Raw genomic sequence first — 23,165 nt, 5'->3', positions numbered from 1 at the left:
TAACACTTTGGACACCGGAGCAATATGCGTGATGTGTTGTTAAAAGGCAGACGCTCTAAAGCAGGGCTATTCAACTAAATTGTTCAGGGGGCCACATTGTCAGAAATCCAAGGGGCCAGGGGCCGGACTGCCACGGCGCCTCCCCGTGCTATGAATATATGTACACTTGACACAACACGCAACCACATTTTCACAACTTTTATTTAACTACATTGCAAAAGTAGTATACTTTTCAAAAAAAGTGCTTCATTTATGTGCCACATTTGCAACATCTCCTGCAAAAAGTGCTTCATTTATGACTGTGCAACAACTGCAACATCTCCTCTTCAACATTTCAATATAAAAATAAAATAAAAAACAAACAAGTGCATGATGTGCATCTGAACATTCTAACTTCAACACTTGAACAAAAAAACACATTTATAGTGCAGCTGAGCTTATGAAAAAGTGCTTCATGTCTGTGCAACAACAGCAAATCACAGCATCTTATCAGCACTTATTGTCCACTCTTAACTCTCAAACATCAGGGGGGTGGGGGGCAGACAGGCCTAGCCTACATACACACATCTAATGAGAGCGATTGCACTTCTTTGACTGGGCAATGGCAGAGAAAGAGGGTTCATAGGAAGTGAGGGCTACCCGCAAACAGTGATGCAAATGCTCATTTGTTAAGGAGGCACGGTTGCTTGTTTTAATGGCATTCATGTGAGAGAAACTGGATTCACAGGTGTATGTTGAGCCAAACATTGTTAGCCCAGATATTGCCAGCGTTTTTATTTTGGGGAATGTCTTGACATGAATACACTTTATCCAAAATGTTGTGGTGGATTCATTCTCAAGTGCCTGCTTCAGAGCAGATGATGCTTGCATGTCAATTATTTCAAGTTGCAGGAGACCTTCATCAATGTGAAGCGATGCAAGGAACTCTTGTCCTTTTGTGGAAATAGCAGCTACATTGGCAAATGGGTTGCTCACAAAATGCATCAATTCTCTGGACATGTCAAATTCATCAAATCGACTTGCAAAGTTTTCCCTCAATTTATCAATGAAATCTGTCATTAATTGAGTGACTTTTGGCTCAATTGTGCGTGTTAACGTTGACATGAAAAAAAAAAGTAAATTTATTTTTTATTTTTATTTTTTATTATCATGTAATCTTTGGCGGGCCGGTCAGAATCATCCCGCGGGCCGCCAGTTGAATAGCCCTGCTCTAAAGTATAGGAATACGTGGCGGTGTTTGCAGGGCTATAACTATATTCTATATTATAGCTATGGATACAATACTATGGCCCATTTGACATCACCTATCTATCGTTCAATATGAGAAAAAGAAAAAAAATGTCATCCATACATTCCCGTTTTATACCGTGGTGAATATGAGTATAGTTTTAGAATAATCCTGTCTAATCCCAGAAAACGACGCTATGCAGCAATACGTGCAATTCACTAAAAACATTGTCATTTCTCGCCTGTACATGCCACTATTTTGAAAACACATCTATATTATCGGTATTATGTTTCATCATTAACTCTTTCAGTGCCACTCACGAGATTTCTCGGTTTTTTTTATAGGTGGTTGCGTGCCACTCACGAGATTTCTCTGAATTATTATTATTTAATTTTTTTTTGCGATCTGAAAAATTATTGCATCACCCGAGCCTACCCGAGTATAGCCGAGCTGCGCCGGTGATCACTGTGGAAAAAAGCGCCCCCTGTCTTCTCCCAGATGACATAAGTGATTTTGGAATGGACTCAATGAAAATTAATGGGGAAAAAAATCCGGTACTCCACATTTTCCAGTTCACTGATCCAGTCGGGGTTACCACAGTTCATTCTGGAGCCTCAGATCCCCGCGGATCATGGAGTTCTACAGTGTCGCGTTGGATCCATACACGTATCGATTTTTTCGAATGGTGATCAGGAATTGGAATATACCAGTTGGATACCATCTGATGTCAGGTAAGGACTCTATGTTATCAGTGGTAGGATAATCGGAGTAAGTTTGATGAAGTTATAAGCTGTTTTGTGAAATGTCTTCTTTCGGTTTCACTGTAAAAGTCTGTGAGGAAATCAACGGAGCGATTATCAGTGCGCGGCCGTAATGTGCTTGCGTGCACGTATAATATTGATCATCTAGCGTTTATTTGAAAACGATTCATAAAAAGGCCGACGAATATCAACGTTGTGGAATATTCCACTAAAAGACGATTTTCATAGAATGCTCCAGAATGAGCTGTTTTTTATATCAAAACGGGGGCTTTTCTAACTGCTCTGAAACGGAAACGACGCGATAAAAGAACAATCTGCCTTCACAGCACTGACTGGAAAATAGTCTTTGATAATGCGATGGGCAGATTAGACACATAGCCATAATTTAAAACATAGATTAGGCGATATTAACGTTAACATTGGCGCCGATGGTGGCATTCAAGCGGTAAAACGGAAAACCAGGCGTGGCACTGAAAGAGTTAATGCATGAAAGGGTGGGGGGGAGGTAGATTTCTGATGCTTTGATCATCACCAACGGCACACGTTGTGGAGTAACGTTACACACATATGTTGTGATGGAAGTGAAATCATGGTTGGATCACAGCAGGATTGACACCATATAGGTCTTACCTTCACTAGGATGTACCCCAATAAGAATATTCTAATTATCTGATCGCGAGTCCCAGTATTGGTGTTGATCGTGTCGCCAACATAATCCACCACACATCATGCACCGGGAGCATCTCATGCTTCTCAATCTGATCGGGACAACCGCTCCCTGGCGGTCCTGGCGCTCAACGCATGGCGAGATAACCCGACTATCATCGGGTCTGGCGTCCAAAGTGTTAATGATGTGTATTTATTACTTACTTACTTATAATAATAATAATAATAATAATAAATTAATTTTATATATCGCCTTACATTAGGAATCTCAAAGCGCTTTACATACATGGCATTATAGCATACAGACAAACACAGTACAGGGACAAACACAGTACATGAACTTTCACAATGACGACATAGTGTCAAGTCAAGTCAAGTCAAGAGTTTTAATTGTCACGGCATACAGGTATACAATGAAATGCGTGTGGTCTTGCCCGCAACGATGTGCAATACAGTGGTACAACATATAATAGAATCAAAAAATGAATAAACAACATTGTGCAGTAAACAGGTAACAGGTAACATGGAGTGTCATCTCGGTATCTGTACATAGTTATTTACAGAGCATATGGGACATGCTAGTTAGCTTTGGTAGTGCAATACACTGTTCCTGTTATTCTAATTTAAAGTGTCCTTTCCTTTGGCCATAAGTGTGCGTGTGTGCGACATGAGTGTGTGCCCGCTCATGTTAAAGTGTTAAGTGGCTGATAGTGGGGATAATACAGAGAGAGGGAGACAGCTTAGAGACAAGACAGAGAATTATTTTTAATAAATAATAATACTAAAGTATAGGTCTGTACAGATGTGAAAAAGTAAGTGATGCAGGGGTTGGGGGTCAGGAGTGTGGGTATGCAAGTTTGAACAGGTGGGTTTTGAGGTGGGACTTAAATGTTTCTACAGATGGGGCTTTTTTGATGTGTGATGGGAGTTGATTCCAGAGTCGGGGAGCAGCGGAGGAGAATGATTTGTTTTCTGTGGATTTAAGGCGGTAGTGTGGTGTGCTCAGAAGGGCTAAGTTGGATGAGCGGAGTGAGCGGGAGGGAGTGTAGTGTTGAAGAAGGTTGTAGATGTAATCAGGTGCTAGGGAGTGGAGGGCTTTGTAAGTGAGGAGACAGATCTTAAAGTCAATTCTATACTTGACAGGGAGCCAGTGAAGTGAGGAGAGGACAGGTGTGATGTGGGAGAATTTGGGGCAGCGGGTGATGATGCAGGCTGAGGTGTTCTGAATTAGTTGAAGTTTATGGAGGGATTTAGATGTTATTATAATTAGCCATGACCAGCAGCTGTTTAGCTCGCTCTGTCGGTTGGTCAGGACCCACAACAGTGTCCCCCACTCTAGCGGCCACAGCTTCCGCCCCTAGGAGGCTGACATTTGGCGTGAAGGTCAATTGTTTGTGTGTGTGTGTGGGTATGGGTGGATTGATGCGTGTGTGCATGCATGTACGCAGCTATTGTTTGTGTGTTAGCCCATGACAACAACTCATATCAGTCACAATCTTTTTACTATGCAACCTAGAAACATGAATGATCACAGGCGTCCATGTGGGACAGGCCTTTTAATTCCTTTCACAGAAAACTGTGAAACTCAGCAAAGATGGGAAATACTATCAAATTGTTTATTTAAACGAGTAAAATGTATATAAAATTAGGATATCGAATAACATATAAATTACTAATCATTCATTTGATCTTGCTTCAAGAGAAACCGTGCATCTAGGCCAACCCCATGCACTGAGAGGGAGAGGGAGAGGGAGGGGGAGAGAGAGAGAGAGAGGGGGAGAGAGAGAGGGGGGGAGAGACTCAAGTTATTGGAGAGGACTGGGGGGTGCAATGCGTTTGAGAGATGAAGTCTAGTGGACCACTAGAGTTTAAAGGGGCATTTCACCAAAAAACAATGCTGATTTATTTGACATAATCTCACACACATCCAAAAACTCTAAACATTTATCGAGAGATAAATTTGAACATGGCCACCGCCCACCGGTGAAGTCATCAGGGAGAGTGAATCCTTGTGTTGTGTTAATTACAGCTCCGTGAAATGATATGGTTGCAGTCCCGATAAGACATTCCTATTTTTACATCAATATAATTTCACGGAGCTGTAATTAACACAACGCAAGGATTTAATGTCCTTGAGATGGACCCCAGTTGGGAAGAGAAAGAGGGGTAGACCAAAGAACACCTTGCGAAGGACAGTGATGATGGAGCTGAAGGAGATGGGTCTTTCCTGGGACGAAGCGCAGGCCAAAGCACGAGACAGGATTCAGTGGCAGTGTATGATTGCGGCCTTATGCCCTAACCGGGACGAAGAGGATAAGTAAGTAAGTAAGTAAGGATTTAATGTCCCTGATGACATCACCAGTGGCCATATTCAAACAAATTTATAAATGGTAAATGGCTGCATTTATATAGCAGCTTTTATCCAAAGCGCTTTACAATTTATTCCTCACATTTTACCCATTCACTCACACATTCACACATCGATGTGAATGCCAACCTGCTCATCAGGAGCGGTTAGAGGTTAAGTGTCTTGCTCAAGGACACTTCAACACGCTGCCCGGGAGGAGCGGGAATCGAACCGGGAACCTCCGGATTACCAGACGGACGACTGCTCTACCTCCCGAGCAGTGTTGGGACTAACGCGTTACAAAGTAACGCGTTACAGTAACGAAGTTACTTTTGGCGATAACTAATACTCTAACGCATTACTTTTGAAATTCAGTAACGCCGTTAGCGTTACTGAATGGTTCGTTACTGCGCTATTTGCGTTATATATACTGCGTAGATTGATAGCGAGCGGTAGTGATTATTATTATTATTATTATTATTATTATTATTATTATTATTATTATTATTATTATTATTATTATTATTATTATTATTATCCTGTCTGCCTGCGGAAACGCTGTGCTGGGGGCGTGTTTTGTTTACTATCTAGTCCTGACTGTTAATGGCAGCGCCCAGCTACTCGCGTATTTCTCTTTTGTCGAGCACAAATAAAATAACTTTTTCCAACTACTTGGAGAGAGAATATACAGTACAACATGGAAATGAGATAAAGAAAATGTTTGAGGGGCTGCTGGACTAACGTTACATCTCGACAGACACTGGTGAGTGCAGTGATGTGAATGGAAATGAATGGAAACTCAAGTTGATCAACGGATTTTGACTATGAATCTGCCAGGGAATCTCATCAATACTAATCAAACAATATAAATATAGTCCTTTCATGCACAATTGATATCCTAACTATGCTAACGTTGCAATGCACGATTGATATCTTAAACAACGTTGCAAGACGGTTATAATGAAATGCTCCAGCGACATCAAGGCTGTTCCTTCAACCTAAGCAGCGATACAATTAGGCACGGCGCATTTCTTATTATGTCGGGACTCTGGACAACATTTGTGTTTGTCAGATTTGTGTTTGTATCTAGACCACATTGCTTAGCAGAGTTCAGTGATGTGAATGGAAACTGTCAAGTTGATCAACATATTTTGAGTATCTGTAAGCGTCTATACTTTCCGTAGCCGCATTTCTGGCGAACGCTCTCTGATTGGCCACTGACTGACGCTCCGCTGTAAGCGTCTATACTTTCCATAGCCGCATTTCTGGCGAACGCTCTCTGATTGGCCAAGGGCATGGGAGCAATTTTTTTTTAAGTAACTAAATAGTTACTTTTCACAGTAACGCATTACTTTTGGGTGTAAGTAACTAGTAAAGTAACAGAGTTACTTTTGAAATGAGTAACTAGTAAAGTAACTGAGTTACTATTTTTCAGTAACTAGCACAACACTGCTCCCGAGCCACCGTCGCCGCCAGTTACTCTCAATAACTGTCAATCTAAATGAACGTATGCAAAACTGTTTAGAGTTTTTGGATGTGTGTGAGATGTGCATTGAATTTTTTCAACTGTCTCTTAACTGTTTCTCTTCGTCTGCCCCCCCCCCCCCCCCCCCCCCCCCCCCCCCTACACGCCCCTCCTCCCCCCTGTGTCTCTCACCCCCCCTCAGTGGGGGCAGCCGGCAGTGCTGTGTCTGGTGTTTGATCTGAGCAGCGAGCCGTCCTTCTCCAGCTGTGGCCGCTGGATGGAGCGGGTCCGAGCCCGCTGCGGGGCGCTGCACGTCCCAGGTACCGTGGGAGTTAAGACTCCCTTCCCCACTCTCTTTGATCTCCCTCACCCATCTTTCCTTCCTACCCCCATCCCTCATTCTTAACCCCTACAAACCCTCCCCCACCTTTGCCCAAAATGTCATGACACCCCTATACATCGTGTGTTCCTATGACCCCACCCCTTCCAGTTTTGTATGTATAAAGATGTGGAAGATCCGGTGAGGGCACTCTTCCCGTGGTGTCCTAGCTAAACACCTCGTTGAGAGTAATCCAGCCTAACTCGGACTATTATTGTATTGATACTTTGATTGAGTTAATAAATTGTATTAACCAGGTCTCTTTGGACTGAGTAAGTTATTAGCTTCGGCTATTTTCCACCACAGTACTGTTACCTCCAGCACGATGCCACAGCAAGGTCCGGATTAAACACAGAATATTTTGGAACATCAACATAGGGGTCATGTATATGTATATACTGGATACATTTATATATTTATATTTATTGCACATATATATATATTAGGGCTGTCCACGACTAAGGATTTGGATGGTCGACTATGATTGGCCAAAATTTGCCGTTAGTCGACTATTGGTAAAAAAAAAAAAAAGTATATTTTTAACTTTTTTTATTTTTTTTGTATCGTTCCATTTGGGCTGTGGGGGGTGCTTAATGTCTGAAGGAGTCGACTGAAGGCTTCTTGTCCTCTGCAAAAGCATGCAATTGGTCCACTGATGGATACATCTTGATATTTGTCTAGTCTAGTGTGTTCATTAGAATGGGTGAAATCCTCTTTCAGTGCCTCTGTGCCTGTTTTCGTAGGCAGTTAGCCTCTGGTATGCGTGTCATTAGCGTTAGCCACGCTTCTAGGCCTCTTTTCTTTTGGAAAGAATGATAAAAAAAATATTGTACATTTTTTTTTTTTTTTTTTTTTTACTATTCGACTAAGAGGTTGGTTAGTTGACTACGGCTCCTTTCGACCGATTAGTCGACTAATTGACTAATAGGGGTCAGCCCTAATATATATATATATATATATATATATATAGATAGATAGATAGATAGATAGATAGATAGATAGAGTTGAGCTTATAGGACTAGATATTACAATCCCTTAGATAATCAGCACTTTTTTGAATGGGGTAGAGGTAAAAGCTTCACTGGGGTCTTCAGGTGGGCACCCTCCTTCATTGGTGTTTCGTTGACAGGCCCACGACACCTCCGAAGGGCTCAACGGCAACACCTGGCGTCCCAGGTGTGCCCCCCTCTGCTTTTACCCCTCGATGCTCTTCTTTCAGCTCCAAAGAAGGTTGCAAGTGACTTGGTTCCAAGTTCTCTGATGTGCTTGAATTACTTTCAGCCGGGGTACTGATGCTCGGTGGACTGTGGGTTAAATCCTGCCACTGAGCTTCACTCGCCTGACTTGACCTTTCTCTCAGAAGATAATGGTCAATGCGAGATCCCGGCCTCACTTTCTTCAAGCACTTCATCCGGCCTTGATGTATTCGTAGGCCTCTGATGGATGTTACCTTGGATAGATAGATAGATAGATAGATAGATAGATAGATAGATAGATAGATAGATAGATAGATAGATAGATAGATAGATAGATAGATAGATAGATAGATAGATAGATAGATAGATAGATCCATATCCATCTGTATATACCTCCATATAATTCTTCTATATATCTACTTACAGTATACACCTGCATATAACCCATATAACTAAATAATGCTATATACCGTATATAATAATTATAATAATAATAATAATAATAACTTTATTTATATACCACCTTTCATACATGGATTGCAGCTCAAAGTGCTTCACAGCAAATAGCATAAAATGAACATAGGCATAACATGTGCATACAGTTGACAGAATAAAAGCAATGCATAAAATGCAGACATGGTATAAAAGACAATAGAAGTAGTGCAATGTAGAAAGTGCAGACATAAGAATAGGCATAAAATAAGTACAATAAGTACAGTGTTGCTAAAAAGCATGTATATATATATTAGAGGTGGGCATAGATACATTTTGTAAATCTAGATTAATCTATCTGCAATCCTGGAGTTAATCTAGATGAATCTAGATTAAAATGGCTCATTTGAAGTCTGCCGAAGGCATTCAAAATATGTGTTTTACCTAGGGATGGGTATCGTTAGGATTTTATCGATACTACTACTCTTATCGATACTGCTTAACGGTTCGGTACTTTATCGACATTGCTTTATTATTTATAACTTTATAAATAAATATTATTTCTTCAGCAACAGCAGCAGCAATGTTCTTTTATATAACTTTATAAATAAATTATAAATAAATATAATAAATAAATATTATTTCTTCAGCAACAGCAGCAACAATGTTTTAAATGTGTCTGAATTATAGACTTTTTATAATAAACAACAAATGTAAGATAAAAAAAAACTATATACACTGAATGATTAGTTGTTACCTAAAGCCCTTGGACTCCACTGTAGAGAAGGGGTGCAGGCCTTTGACAACAAACTGGGTCACAGCCCTGTGACACTCGTTCACCCTATCTTCTGTCATCCTTCCTAGCTGCTAGGGTGAAGGGACTTTGTTTGGCTGGGACCGGTGGTGGTAGAGGGAGGAGGGGTGGGCTGGGACATGGTGGCTGCAGCCCCTCAGCCTGACGAATGACGATCTATAAAAAGTTGTCATCTTTCAAATATATTTGTAGCTAAACAATTAGCTAAGCAATTATATTTTATTTATTATCCTATTCGTAATAATTCGTTATTAGCCTAGCTAACTCTGTATCTTGGCTTACCTGCAGTGGACGTGGATGGAGATGGAACACTGTGAGCAAAGCAGTCGAAAACAGCGCATTTCTGCAGACTAATGTTATGTTTTGACAACAGATGTTTTGACAAATTGCTTGTATTGCCACCCTTACTTGCAAATGTTTTATTGCACTTGTGGCAACGTGCGTTGTCGGCATCGACTTTCGTAAAGTACCCAGACTTTCGTTTTGTTCTCTCCGCCATGATGAGCGCAGAGCTCGGTCTGTGTGGCTTCAACACGGAGCCACGGACAGGCCCCTCCCTTAAGTACCCGTATGTGCATTTTGTGTGAGTGTGTGTGGCTTGCTTCTCGTGCAGACAGAGAGAGGAGAGGAGCCCCAACTTGGAGAATAGATTAACGGCGGCAATTTATTTATCGCGCGATAACAGTCCGGCGTTAACTTAGCCCGGTAACGGCGTTAACGGCCCAGCTCTAATATATATATATTAGGGGTGTAACGGTACGTGTATTCGTCCCGCGAATTTACGGTACGGCCGCCACGGTGCGAATACGCCCCACAGCGCACACACAAGAGTCATGCATGCAGGCACTCGCGAGGTCCATGCGAGAACAGCGCGCGTGGCCGGGCACACCGAGTCAGACTTCAGAGCGGCGAAAGTGCACGGAGAAAGGCACATACATTGGAACAGCTGCAGGGTCATTATTACAGTTTTACAGTTTTCTTTCGTTTTCTTGTGCGCCCAATAACGTTAACCAAATGAAACCAATGGAAAGAAACACACATGCGTCGCCGGCACACACACACACGCACGCCAACAAACACATCAACATTCTCCCCCGCCAGACTCACAGGCACAGCTCATCATCAAATAAGAAAAAGAAACATACTTTTCCGGACAGATCATCTGAGCTCCACTGTGTTTAAATCCAAATAATCCTCTGCCATTGTTGTAATATGTCATCTGTTCTCTAGTATTCAGTCTCGTTAAATTCTCTTTAGAAGTGAAACCTCAAGTTCTCTCCGGATTTGCTGGTGGGTCCTCACCACTATGTTGGAGAGGATGTGGAATGATCGGAGATCATACACATATTTTCTGGGACTGTCCAAGGGTGCAGACATTTTGGGTGAATATCAAAAATGAGATTAAAACCATTCTAGATCTTGATTTACCTCTGAATCCATCGTACTATATCTTGGGATGTATACCGAAAGGCACATACTATGGAGATACGTTATACATCTTGAGAGTGATACTGTTAATAGCAAGGAAAATTATAACTATGGCATGGTTACAAAATCAACCACCGACAATCAAACAATGGACCAAGAGACTGAGACAGATGTATACAATGGAAGAAATGACTGCACAATTGCAACTGAAAAAAGATATGTTTATGCAGAGATGGTCACTTGTAAGCTTGTACCTGGAGATACACTAGCATGAGTCTGACCCTCCTGACTCCCTCTCTTTTTTTTTCTTTTTTTTTTTTTGTTAAATTTTTTTTTTTTTTTTGCTAAATTTATTTTTCTATTTATTTTTTCGTTTCTTATCCTACTGTATGTCCTTAAATTCTTTTTTAAACCCTCCCCCCCCCCTGGGTTGTTTATGAGGCGTACTCGGATTATACAGCTTATTTTGATTATGCTGAATACTTTGAAAACAAATTGAATAAGATGGAAGAGCCTGAGTAATGTCATTGACTATGTGAATCAAGTATATTATACTGTATGATTAATGCAATGTGATGTTCATTATGACACAAAATAAAAGAAAGTTAAAAAAAAAAAAAAAAGTGAAACCGAAACTTAGCTAGGATAAGTTGTTAAAGGGGCAGTAGGCAAGTGGATGCCTGAACACAGAATGACACCATTATCACTGACTACCACAGCAAGCCTATAGAAAATTATTCTATTTAATAATAATAATTATAATATTATAAATATAATATATATACATTACATTTTTTTTTTAATTAAAAAAAAAAAAAAAAAAAAGAAGTATATTAACACTTTGACTGCCGGAAACCGCTTAAAAGCGTCATTCCCGGCCATGCTCAAGTTGCCGAGGACGCTTTACAGCGTCTTTAATATCAATATTTCAAAAATCTGGGATCGGATTCATATTTCCCCTCCGCTGGCCTGAGATCCACCAGGAGGACCCACTGAGCTCTCTGGTGGTTCAGGAGCGCCATCTGGTGGCCGATCGGCGCAATCGCTTAACAGGAAGTGCCGTAGAGGTTGTGCTGGTCTGCCATATTACTTCCGGGCACTCGCTATAGGTCCCGGGACTCGATCTCGACACACTACATAGCGATCGATTGCCAATAACTCGATAAACAACATGATTTGGACGTATATACCATTATACAAGCTGGAGATGGACCGGGTAAATCGACATCCCATAATGGTAAAATTTCTACTCTACGATGATCGCCCAACGGCGCGCGGAGACTGGGGTGAGTTTTAGCGTGTAAAATTACCGTCTTCGATACTAACTGCTATTATCAACATTTGACCCACATTAGATGATTGGTATAACGCTGCCCACGGAATTATAAACGCCCCCTAGCCCATCCGGTCAACATCAGATGACGTGTAGTAACTTCTAGAAGTACGTCTAGTTGGAATTTTTTATATCGCGCTGATTGCCATAAAACTGTATTGCATCATCAATATAATGTATTTGGGGCTATAGATCACGTTCTGGAGAAAGCTGCAGAAAGAGATGAAAACATACTTATACATTAGACCATACTTTACTATGAATATGTGAATGAAAAAGTTTAACGTTGCTACACAATGAACAATACATATAGGACTTTGAATGGGCCCTAATAATGGCAATGTAGCAATAGAATTTAAAAAGTTATAGCCCTGCAAAGAAGGGGACTTTCTCTATAGACAAATAGAGCCGGCAACCTACGGTTGATAATGAATTTAACCCATGGCACCCAAAGTGTTAACACTATCAGTGCCGGCCTTGTTTTCCTTTTTACCCCCTTGAATGCCATCATCCACTTCAATGTTAGCGTTAAAAACGCATAATCTATGTTTTAAATTATGGCTATGTGTCTAATCTGCCCGTCGCTTATCAATGACTTGTTTGCAGTCAACATTGTCGAAACGGATTGTTTTTTAATCGGTTCATATCCTTTTTATAGCATTTAGAAAAGCTATCGTTCTCTCGATTTTTTTTTTCAAATTTAAAGATTCCCCCATAAACGGCATTTATTGGAATATTCTCGAATACACTAGACACGTTGTCATTTGTTGGCCTATTTATGAATCGTTTTCAAATAAACGCTAGATTATCAAGTTTCTTTAATAGTTGTCATACAGAAGTACAGAATACTTTCATAGAAAATGCTTCTTACTGTTACGCTCCAGAGACTGTGCTAGACAAGATAGTATCAAATAACATAGTATAGCATGTAAATTAGAAGTAGAAAATGAGGTCACAGTGTTCAGTATAGACATATGTACAATGTTCGATGCAGAATAGACGTAACTGAGTTACCATATAATATACAATACTATGCAGTGTACTAATGTACAATACTATATAGTGCAAAGCAGAAATGGGATGAGGTACAATTTAGGTACAATTTACAGTAAGGTGTACGAGTTGTAGTGCAATCCTTCATCAATAAATATAAAGTGTGGGGAGTGGGTGCTACAGTGTGTTTGTTTAAAGTGAGTGTGTGCTATAAGTGTGTGGAGTGGGTGCTACAGTGTGTTTGTTTAAAGTGAGTGTGTGCGTGTGGATGTGTGTGCTATGTGCGTTTGATGGTTGTTGTTGTGTAGTGTTCATTGTTCGTTGAGCAGCCTGATGGCCTGGGGATAGAAGCTTCTTCTATAGTATATGTGTAACTGAGGGGTACAATTCCCTGACTGTATTACTAGATATGATACTTACTACCACTACCTTTGTACTTAATATTCGGCCACCCAGTACACGGCATAAATATATTATGATGAACACTGTCACGTAGATGAAACGGATCCAACACAAATGTACGAATTAGAAATAGGTCTTTATTTCTACACAGCGATGGTGTGTAGAGCAAGCACTTAATCAAATCAATCACATTTATGAATGGAAATTAGTATGCACTTTTATGGCAAGAGTACTCGTCGGTATATCAATAGAGAATGTCCAATCTCTGAAGGCGCAGGTGGTACATATACGACCTGGAATAGTTTAAGGAATAACAGCAATGATACTTTAATGATTATATACTGGACACACTAGGGGGGGTTAATCCGGTCGCTTGTAAGCCGACAGGAGTAGGAGGGGGGGGGGGGGTAGAATCCGGCTGCCTCATCCGGCCAAGGGTATCCCAGGTGAACCCACTGTAGTGCCGTTCAATGCGCCGGCGATCCTTGGACCACAGATGAAAGCAGGTGGACTCTTTGTGGGCCGGCTCTCTCCGGTCCACGGGGGAGAGACGTGAAGCGACCTCGTCTTGCAGAGCGTCTCCTCACCTTGCGTCCTCTCCAGGGGGGGGGGGTTCCAACACACGGCAGTGTCGGGGGTCTTTATCCATGGAATAATCAAAGTATACAAAGCATAATCCGTGCCTGGGAAGGCGGGCTGTCGTCGGTAGAATAATCCGGTATACAGGTCCACTCGCTCGTCGGCTCTGGGGCTCCTCGGGTGCAGCTTCATGTGGGGTCAACCACCCTAGATAAGCAGCCAGTTCTCTGCCCGAAACGATGGGGTACTGACTACGGTAGTATTCTCACCGCACGAAGCACTATATATTAACAGACTATTATTAGCTTAATAGACTACGTCCAACTCGACGATATAGTGCCAAATATGACTATTCAAATATTAATATACACGATGTCTCAATACCGATGGTAGGCGAACTTGGCCTTACTCCCACACGTGGCGTCGCGGGGAGGCTTTACGTCTGTGACTCTATTGGAGGGTAAGAAACTGGACTGAAAAGGAAGTCCTACTTTAGTAGCGCAGTATATATACGCACTATGAACAAATAGTCCCATTAGTGGTGCGGTAGTCAGATTCCTACGCGGAACTAGGACTTGTTCGTACATGTGGAGCGGTACGTTTGAACTGGGTCTGAGGGGTATGGCAGCCTGGCACCAAGGTCTCGACCAATAGTAGAATGGAGACTATTATGGGATGTTCAGTAGGCTAGAATGGATATTCAATGCATATTGTACAAGGAATATACAAGGGATATCGGGGAATATTAGAGAATATACAAATACAATTAAATATATATATATAAATAAATATATATATTCGGTTTAATCTGGCCCTTCACAACAGCCACCCCCTGATTGGTCCCAGACCTAATCAGTTAAACAGAGACAGATTAATCGCGTTGTCTATTTACACATAAGGGTTTGCTGTAGGGGTCAGTCAACTTCACAAAGTCATAGGGTTATAGGGTCATGGTCATCATCGATTGTGTCTGGGAGTAGGGGCAGTTCTATGAGCCTCGCCACGGGACGGGTGTAAGTGCGACCCTGGACGAGCACTTCAGCTGCTCGGACCTTGCCGTCGGCACCGGTGATCACTTTGCTTACGCGGCCGGCCGGCCACATAGCTCTGGGCAGTGATTGATCAATAATCATGACGACTGTTCCTTCTGTCAAATTGTCTCTCTCCTTTACCCACTTCTGGCGGGTCTGTAGAGACGGTAGGTAGTGCAGTAGGAAACTAACAGCTAACACTTGGCTGTACCTCCACATTCGTCGGCCGTTCGCTTCTTGAGGCCGGTACATTGTCTGGGGTAATGCAGGATCTAGCCGCCCCATCAGGAGTGTGTTGGGGGTAACTGGGTCGATATCCGCCACATCACTGGAGACATATCCGAGGGGCTTCGAGTTAAGTACTCCCTCAATCTCCGTGAGGACTGTCATTAGGACTTCTTCCGCCACAGTCTGGGCCCCAAGTACTGCGTACAGGGCTGTCTTTATGGAGCGCACTTCTCGTTCCCAAGTGCCACCGAAGTGGGGTGCGTTTGGGGGGTTGAATTGGAAATCAACCTGTGCTGGAGCGAGGTGGGTCTTAAGTTCTGGGCCCATAGCTTGGAAGCTCTCTCTCAGCTCTCTTTCGCCGCCTTTGAAGTTTGTCCCATGATCGGACAATAGGGTAGACGGTCTTCCTTTCCGTGATGTGAATCTACGGAAGGCCATAAGGAATGAGTCTGTGCTCATGGTCGGGAGAAGCTCGATGTGTATCGCTCTGGTGGTCATGCATTTGAATACAATACCCCACCGCTTCTCGGTTCCTCTTCCTTTCTTTATGTGCAGCGGGCCAAAGCAGTCCATACCCGTTGAGTGGAATGGCTTGTCACCGATTCGGAGGCGACATGGAGGAAGGTCAGCCATCCTTGTACTTGCATGAGTCCGATTTGATCCAGGCGAGTACCATCGTGGAATCTGACCACAGGATTGTTCTAGACACCGGTATGGTGAGCTCACGTTGGATGAGCGTGGCTAGGTGCGCTCCGGCTAGGGCTGCGCAGAGCTCTAGACGTGGGATAGATTGTTGCTTGCGTGGGGCTATTCTCGAGCGGGCGAGGACAAATGCTGTGTAGATCTCTCCCCCCTTCTCTTGGGCCCGCAAGTAGGCTACTGATCCGTATGCGACCTCTGAGGCGTCACTGAAGACGTGTAAGTCCATTTTACATGTCTCTGGCCTCACCGTGGGTGGGAAGTAGCTTCGGCGCATATTAACGCCTGGGAGTGAGTGGAGCTCCATCTCCCACTCTCTCCAGGTGGATGCAAGGTGTGCGGGAATGGGGTCGTCCCAGCCCTGGTCCTTGTCCCACAATGCTCGTACAATCATTTTTGCCCTGGTGGTGTACGGTAGAATACATCCTAGCGGGTCATATTGTCGGGCGAGTGTTGTGTACACACTCCGTCTGGTGGTCGGCGCCGCCGCCGGCCTTCCCTGCTCCGTAGTCAGGGGCTTGTGTCTGTAGTGAAGCGAATCTGTTTTGAATCGCCACACCAATCCCAGGGTCATCTCCTGGGCTTCTCCCGGGATTGTAGCCATCCAGGTCTCGCTGCTGGCTGCCTTGTCCTCGGAGGAGAGGCTGCGCAGTACTTGCGGATCGCTGCTGGCCCACTGCCTGAGATCAAAGCCGCCTTTGATCAATGAGGCGCGGAGTTTAATCAGGAGAGCCTCGGCTTCTTCCTGGGTTGAAAGGCTTTGTAGACAGTTGTCTACGTAGAAGCTGTTCTTTACGCTGTGTCGGACCTCTTCGTCCGCTGCTGGGTCCTCTGCTACATGTTTCTGTAGTGCAAATGTAGCACAGCAGGGGCTGCACGTCGTTCCGAAGGGGAGGACTTCCCATTGGTAGATGGCTGGGTGCTCATCTCCTGGCTTCTCTCTCCATAGGAACCGTAACAGGGGCTTGTCCGCCTCTACTAATCTCACCTGCAGGAACATTCCTTTAATGTCCCCGCTGATGGCCACCCTTTCCTGGCGGAAGCGGAGTAGAACGCCGAGTAGGGAGGGGCCGAGTGTGGGACCGGGCAGTAACTCTTTATTCAGATTTTGGGATCCGATCTGGTAGCTGCAGTTAAATACTATGCAGTCTTTACCGTTGTGATGGACCTTGTGGTGAGGCACGTACCACGATTCAGTGGTCTGGTCAGCCTCTTTAATGTCCATCTTTGTGACGTGTCCCGCTGTGATGAGCTTCTCAATCTCAGCGCGGTATACACTCTCTTGGGCGGGGTTCTTGGCTAAGCGCCGCTCCGTGTTCAGCAGGTACCGTTCTGTGGCGTCTGTCTTGGCGTGGAAAGTAGGCATTCCTTCTCGCCGCAGGAGTGGCGTGGCGTATCTCAACACGCCGTTGACCGGGACTCTCTTGGTCCCTGTCTCGAGGAGGTGAATGGCGTAAATGTCATCTTTAGAGCGAATGTCTTTCCTTCCGTTCTTAAAGGGCATTTGTTCCAAGGTCCATAGCCGCTCTACGTGTTGCAGGAGTGCGGTTTCTCCCTCTGTGACTCGGGAGTGGAGACATCTAGTGGCTGTACTTCGGTTGAGAGATTTGGCGAGCGGGCCTTGGAGAGTCCATCCCAAACGGGTCTCGACTGCTGCAGGACAGCCTCGGGGTCCGGTATGAACCCGGTCTATCGGGACAATGAGGTCTGCATGGTCGGAGCCTATCAACAGGGTCGGCATAGCATTGTCTATGAGCGGGATCGGTAACTTGCGCAGATGTGCATATTTCTCCATCAGCTTGGCGACGGGGTATGTGTACCGCGACAGTCCTATTTCTTGGCTGGTGAAAGCGTCTGTAATCTGGTACCGTCGCTCAGGCTGGCCGCTTGCTGCGATAGAGAATGAGACATTCTCGCCCTTTATCGTCTTCAAATCTCGTCTTATTGTCCGAATTGTCATTTGGGTTTCGCTTCCCCGCAGCCCTAGCTGGGCCGCAGCGGAGGCGAGCAGCAGGGTCTTCTCTGACCCGTCATCGAGGACGGCGTAAGTGTCCAGGACTTTATTCTGGTAGCTTAGTGTCACACTCACTACTTTTAGGAGTACTCGGGCTCCACTGCTGCTGGCGGGATCGATGTACATGACGCTCGCTTTGCTGCTGGATGGTGCGGGTGAAGGGCGCCGTCTGTTACTGTCGTGAAGTATGTCCAGATGGGCTCCATCGCACTTGGTGCACCTTTTCTTTAAGCGGCATTCGGCTGCCATGTGTGAGCGCGCACAGCGAAAACAGCGCTTGTTGGACTTTATCCATTGACTTGCTTCCTCCGCGTTCAGCTTGGGGAAGGAGTCACATTGCGCTAGCCAGTGTTCTTTCTCACAGTAGGGGCACACTATCTTCCACTTCTCCGTTCTGGAGGGGGTACTGTGGCTCCTGCTGCTCGGTACTGACTCCGATTGGTGCATCACAGTCACCGATCTTCTTCCATCATTTAGTCGTCTGGTTCCTTCTCTGGAGCCAGGGGTGCTCCGTCCGAATGTATCTAGCCGTAGGCTGCTGACTTCTCTCGCCAGGAAGTCTGCTAGATCGAGGAGGTTCGGTTCGGGGCCATTCGGGTCTCGGTGGTCCCTCTGTAGCCTAAAACGCTCCTGTCGAGCGGGCGGCAGCTTCTCCAAGATCCTTTCCACATTTGAGTTGGCGTAAAGTTCATGCCTCCCCTTCTCTCTCTGCGCTCCCAACATCCCTACCAGGGACTGCACTCTGATGGACAGGTCGTCCAGTGCTCGATTGTCTATTGCTGGGGGTAAGCGGTCGATGTGTCGGATCTCCTGGATCACGTAATCCCATATGCGCCCATACCTCTGGTCCAATGCTACCAGCGCTGCTGTGTATGGGGTGGTGGAAGTCGCGTAGGCGAGCGCTATATTATGTGCGCGGGGTACCTTTAAGTGCTTCAGTAGGATGGCGTATTTATGGCGTTCATCCAATACATCCACCAACATGGTCTCCAGACACATGCGGAGTTCCGTATACTGGGCCCGGTTCTCTTGGGTGAAGTCGGGTACCATAGGCGGGCCAATGTATGACGCTGACTGTGGATACATCGGCGAGCGTTGGGGGAGAGGCCTCCTAGGTGAGTCTCCTCCCGCTCCTTGGTATGGGCTGGTACCGGCAGTGTACCATGGCCCGCTTGTCCAGGTGCTGTTCCTCGGTGCGGGTCGTGCGTCGTGCTCACCCGTGTATAGAGTCGGGGGTCTGTAGCGCAGCTCCGCGGGAGTATAGCCTGGGCTGTACCGGACCTCCTGGTCCGGTAGAGTACTGTGCTGTCGTCGGGCGTGGTTCTCCTCCTCTTCCTCTTCGTCTTCAGTTAGGTCATCCAGTGCTTGTAGTCTCTGGTTTAGCCTCTCCACAGGATATGCTGCTCCTTCCCGGTTGCTAGGTCTCGCTTGGACCGGTGGGGGGAGGTGGTCTGTGGGGGGTATAGACCTCGTCTGTTGGTCAAGTTCAGGGTTGTTTACTCGGCTAGGGGATGCCGCCCTGGAGGTGTGTCTAGACGAGTTCCTGGAGCCTCTGGCGGAGGGAGAGGGTGTTGTCCGTCTGATCAGCTGTTCTATTAGTTGCGCTTGCTGTCTGTTGCGCTCTGCGTCCCGTAGAGCACCAGCAGCTGCTCGCTGGCTGTCTGCTCGGTCTCGGGCCACATTCTCTTCTCTCTGAATGCGTCTTAGTTCTAGACGTATATGCTCTTCTTCGCTCCGCTGCTGGATCTGCAGTCGGTCGCGTTCAGCAGCGGCGTTCAGGCTGATGAGGAAGGCCTGCTGTAGGGTCCTCTCTGCCTCGCTGGGAGAAGGCGGTTGTATAGGGGAGCCTTCCCTCGGGGTACTCCTTGCGGAGCCTTGGAGCTCTATCTCCACGGTGCTCTCCCCGTCTTCTTCCGTGCCGAGTTCTCTCTCGGTAGCGTTGTATTCCTCCCGGGACTCATCTGGGACTACTTCTTCAGTACTGGCGGGGTGTGAAGTCATGTCTGGTTCCCACTGGTCCCCACCGTGAACTTGGTCAGTTACATTAGAGCCCGTAGGGGCCTCTATGGTCGGGGTAGTCTGGGCATTGGGGTTAGACATACTTTTACTTTCTAGTTTTACCGCGTTTACTGTTAGTAGAAGACTAGGTTGTTGACTGACAGCGTAAGCCTCTAAGTACTGAGGGAGCCGTCGTTCGCGCTGCGGGCGTTGGTTAGGAGGATCGTTTCGTGGAGTGTTCATCATAGGCCATTTCAATATTAATAACACTATATTAATATTACACTGATAACCATCCGGCTCGAAGGACCAATTGTAACTGAGGGGTACAATTCCCTGACTGTATTACTAGATATGATACTTACTACCACTACCTTTGTACTTAATATTCGGCCACCCAGTACACAGCATAAATATATTATGATGAACACTGTCACGTAGATGAAACGGATCCAACACAAATGTACGAATTAGAAATAGGTCTTTATTTCTACACAGCGATGGTGTGTAGAGCAAGCACTTAATCAAATCAATCACATTTATGAATGGAAATTAGTATGCACTTTTATGGCAAGAGTACTCGTCGGTATATCAATAGAGAATGTCCAATCTCTGAAGGCGCAGGTGGTACATATACGACCTGGAATAGTTTAAGGAATAACAGCAATGATACTTTAATGATTATATACTGGACACACTAGGGGGGGTTAATCCGGTCGCTTGTAAGCCGACAGGAGTAGGAGGGGGGGGGGGGGGGTAGAATCCGGCTGCCTCATCCGGCCAAGGGTATCCCAGGTGAACCCACTGTAGTGCCGTTCAATGCGCCGGCGATCCTTGGACCACAGATGAAAGCAGGTGGACTCTTTGTGGGCCGGCTCTCTCCGGTCCACGGGGGAGAGACGTGAAGCGACCTCGTCTTGCAGAGCGTCTCCTCACCTTGCGTCCTCTCCAGGGGGGGGGGTTCCAACACACGGCAGTGTCGGGGGTCTTTATCCATGGAATAATCAAAGTATACAAAGCATAATCCGTGCCTGGGAAGGCGGGCTGTCGTCGGTAGAATAATCCGGTATACAGGTCCACTCGCTCGTCGGCTCTGGGGCTCCTCGGGTGCAGCTTCACGTGGGGTCAACCACCCTGGATAAGCAGCCAGTTCTCTGCCCGAAACGATGGGGTACTGACTACGGTAGTATTCTCACCGCACGAAGCACTATATATTAACAGACTATTATTAGCTTAATAGACTACGTCCAACTCGACGATATAGTGCCAAATATGACTATTCAAATATTAATATACACGATGTCTCAATACCGATGGTAGGCGAACTTGGCCTTACTCCCACACGTGGCGTCGCGGGGAGGCTTTACGTCTGTGACTCTATTGGAGGGTAAGAAACTGGACTGAAAAGGAAGTCCTACTTTAGTAGCGCAGTATATATACGCACTATGAACAAATAGTCCCATTAGTGGTGCGGTAGTCAGATTCCTACGCGGAACTAGGACTTGTTCGTACATGTGGAGCGGTACGTTTGAACTGGGTCTGAGGGGTATGGCAGCCTGGCACCAAGGTCTCGACCAATAGTAGAATGGAGACTATTATGGGATGTTCAGTAGGCTAGAATGGATATTCAATGCATATTGTACAAGGAATATACAAGGGATATCAGGGAATATTAGAGAATATACAAATACAATTAAATATATATATATAAATAAATATATATATTCGGTTTAATCTGGCCCTTCACAACAATATGTGTACTTATGCACGCTATAGAAGCAGGCTGAAAAATCTATTCTCTCATTTCCTCAAGATCACACACGCACACACACACATATACACACACACGGCACATGCTGATATCTCAGTGAATACAGCTCTGATTATCCTAAAACTGGTAACAGACTCCTTACCTTAGATCAGATGTTCTCCAAAAAGATTATTCCAATTCCTGATCGCCATTCCAAATATCGATTGCATTTATTGATTGATTATTGGCTGCTGTAAATATATATTCCACGCTGCTTTCCAACCCGTGATCACTTCCCTCATCATCAGACGGCTTGCCAGCACAGTGGAGCCAGTGCTCCACCTCCACAGAGCCAGCAGTATAATCGAATGGCCTGCAGTTACACAGGGATAGACGATAGGGGGCGGTATTTTCCCATCTGAGCTCCTAGAAGGTCTGCTGTACCAACGGGAGACTCGGTTGATGAAATATGAATTCAGATTGCTAATAAAAAAATCAAACGACAATACACGTCGTCGGCACTCAACGGGGGGCATGATAAGATGACAATACACGTCGTCTGCACTCAAAGTGTTAATAATAATAATTATAAATATTTTTTTTCTGTTGTACCGAACTCGTACCGAACCGTGACCCCAATACCGAGGTACATACCGTTACACCCCTAATATATATATATATATATATATATATATTCTTACCATATATATTCTTACCACTTTGGTCATTTAACTGATGCTCTTATCCAAAGCGACTTACAAGTTCTGTACGACAAGTCAGCAGGAAGGGTACAACTCTTACAGCTGAGTAACAATGTTCATCAAAGTGTTGAAAATTGGGTGCTGCAGTGTTGAGTGCATAGTAGTAAAGACATATTAGTATAGTAGGAACAGTGCATGATAGTATAAGACAGAAAGAAGGTTAGTGTTTTTTTTAGTTTTTTTCAATTCAGATATTGATTGAAGAAGTGTGTCTTTAGTCGACGGTGAAAGATTCGAAGGGTTTCGGCTGTCCTAACTGTGGTGGGAAGTTCATTCCACCATTGAGGAGCGAGAATAGGCGGCTTCTCTTTGATGACCCTCCCGGAGCTCGGATAGGAGTGGGTCTGAGGAGGCCAGAGGATGTAGAGCGGAGGGGTCTTGAGGATGTGTAGTTAGAGAACATTGACCGGAGGTAGGCGGGAGCCATTCCCTTCGCTGTGTGATATGCCAGGTCGAGGACCTTGAAGCGGATTCATCTGTACATATATCTACCCACATGTATCAGTACAAACCTGCCTATAGTCCTTTTTACATGTCTGTCGATACTATATCTATATCTGTCCATATCCTTTACCTACAGTACTCTTACTAGTTATGCTGCAGTGGCCAGTATGACTATATATTAATACTACAACTCTATACTGTATACATCTGATAGCAC

General features: G+C 44.9%; 1 protein-coding gene across 1 annotated transcript in view; it reads left to right on the top strand.

Moving 5' to 3' along the window:
- Positions 1-23,165, top strand: part of ift27 (intraflagellar transport 27 homolog (Chlamydomonas)) — a 73,697-nt gene that overhangs the window by 48,110 nt on the left and 2,422 nt on the right. Inside the window, exon 5 of the mRNA XM_084318643.1 lies at positions 6,670-6,787. Coding sequence (XP_084174769.1) covers positions 6,670-6,787 — 118 coding nt within the window. The remainder of the gene's footprint in view (positions 1-6,669; positions 6,788-23,165) is intronic.

Source organism: Notolepis coatsorum, assembly GCF_963971535.1.
Source record: "Notolepis coatsorum genome assembly, chromosome: 7".
Lineage (NCBI taxonomy): Eukaryota > Metazoa > Chordata > Actinopteri > Aulopiformes > Paralepididae > Notolepis > Notolepis coatsorum.
Note: the sequence above shows the minus strand (reverse complement) of the source record. Positions and strands in the feature narration are given on the sequence as shown.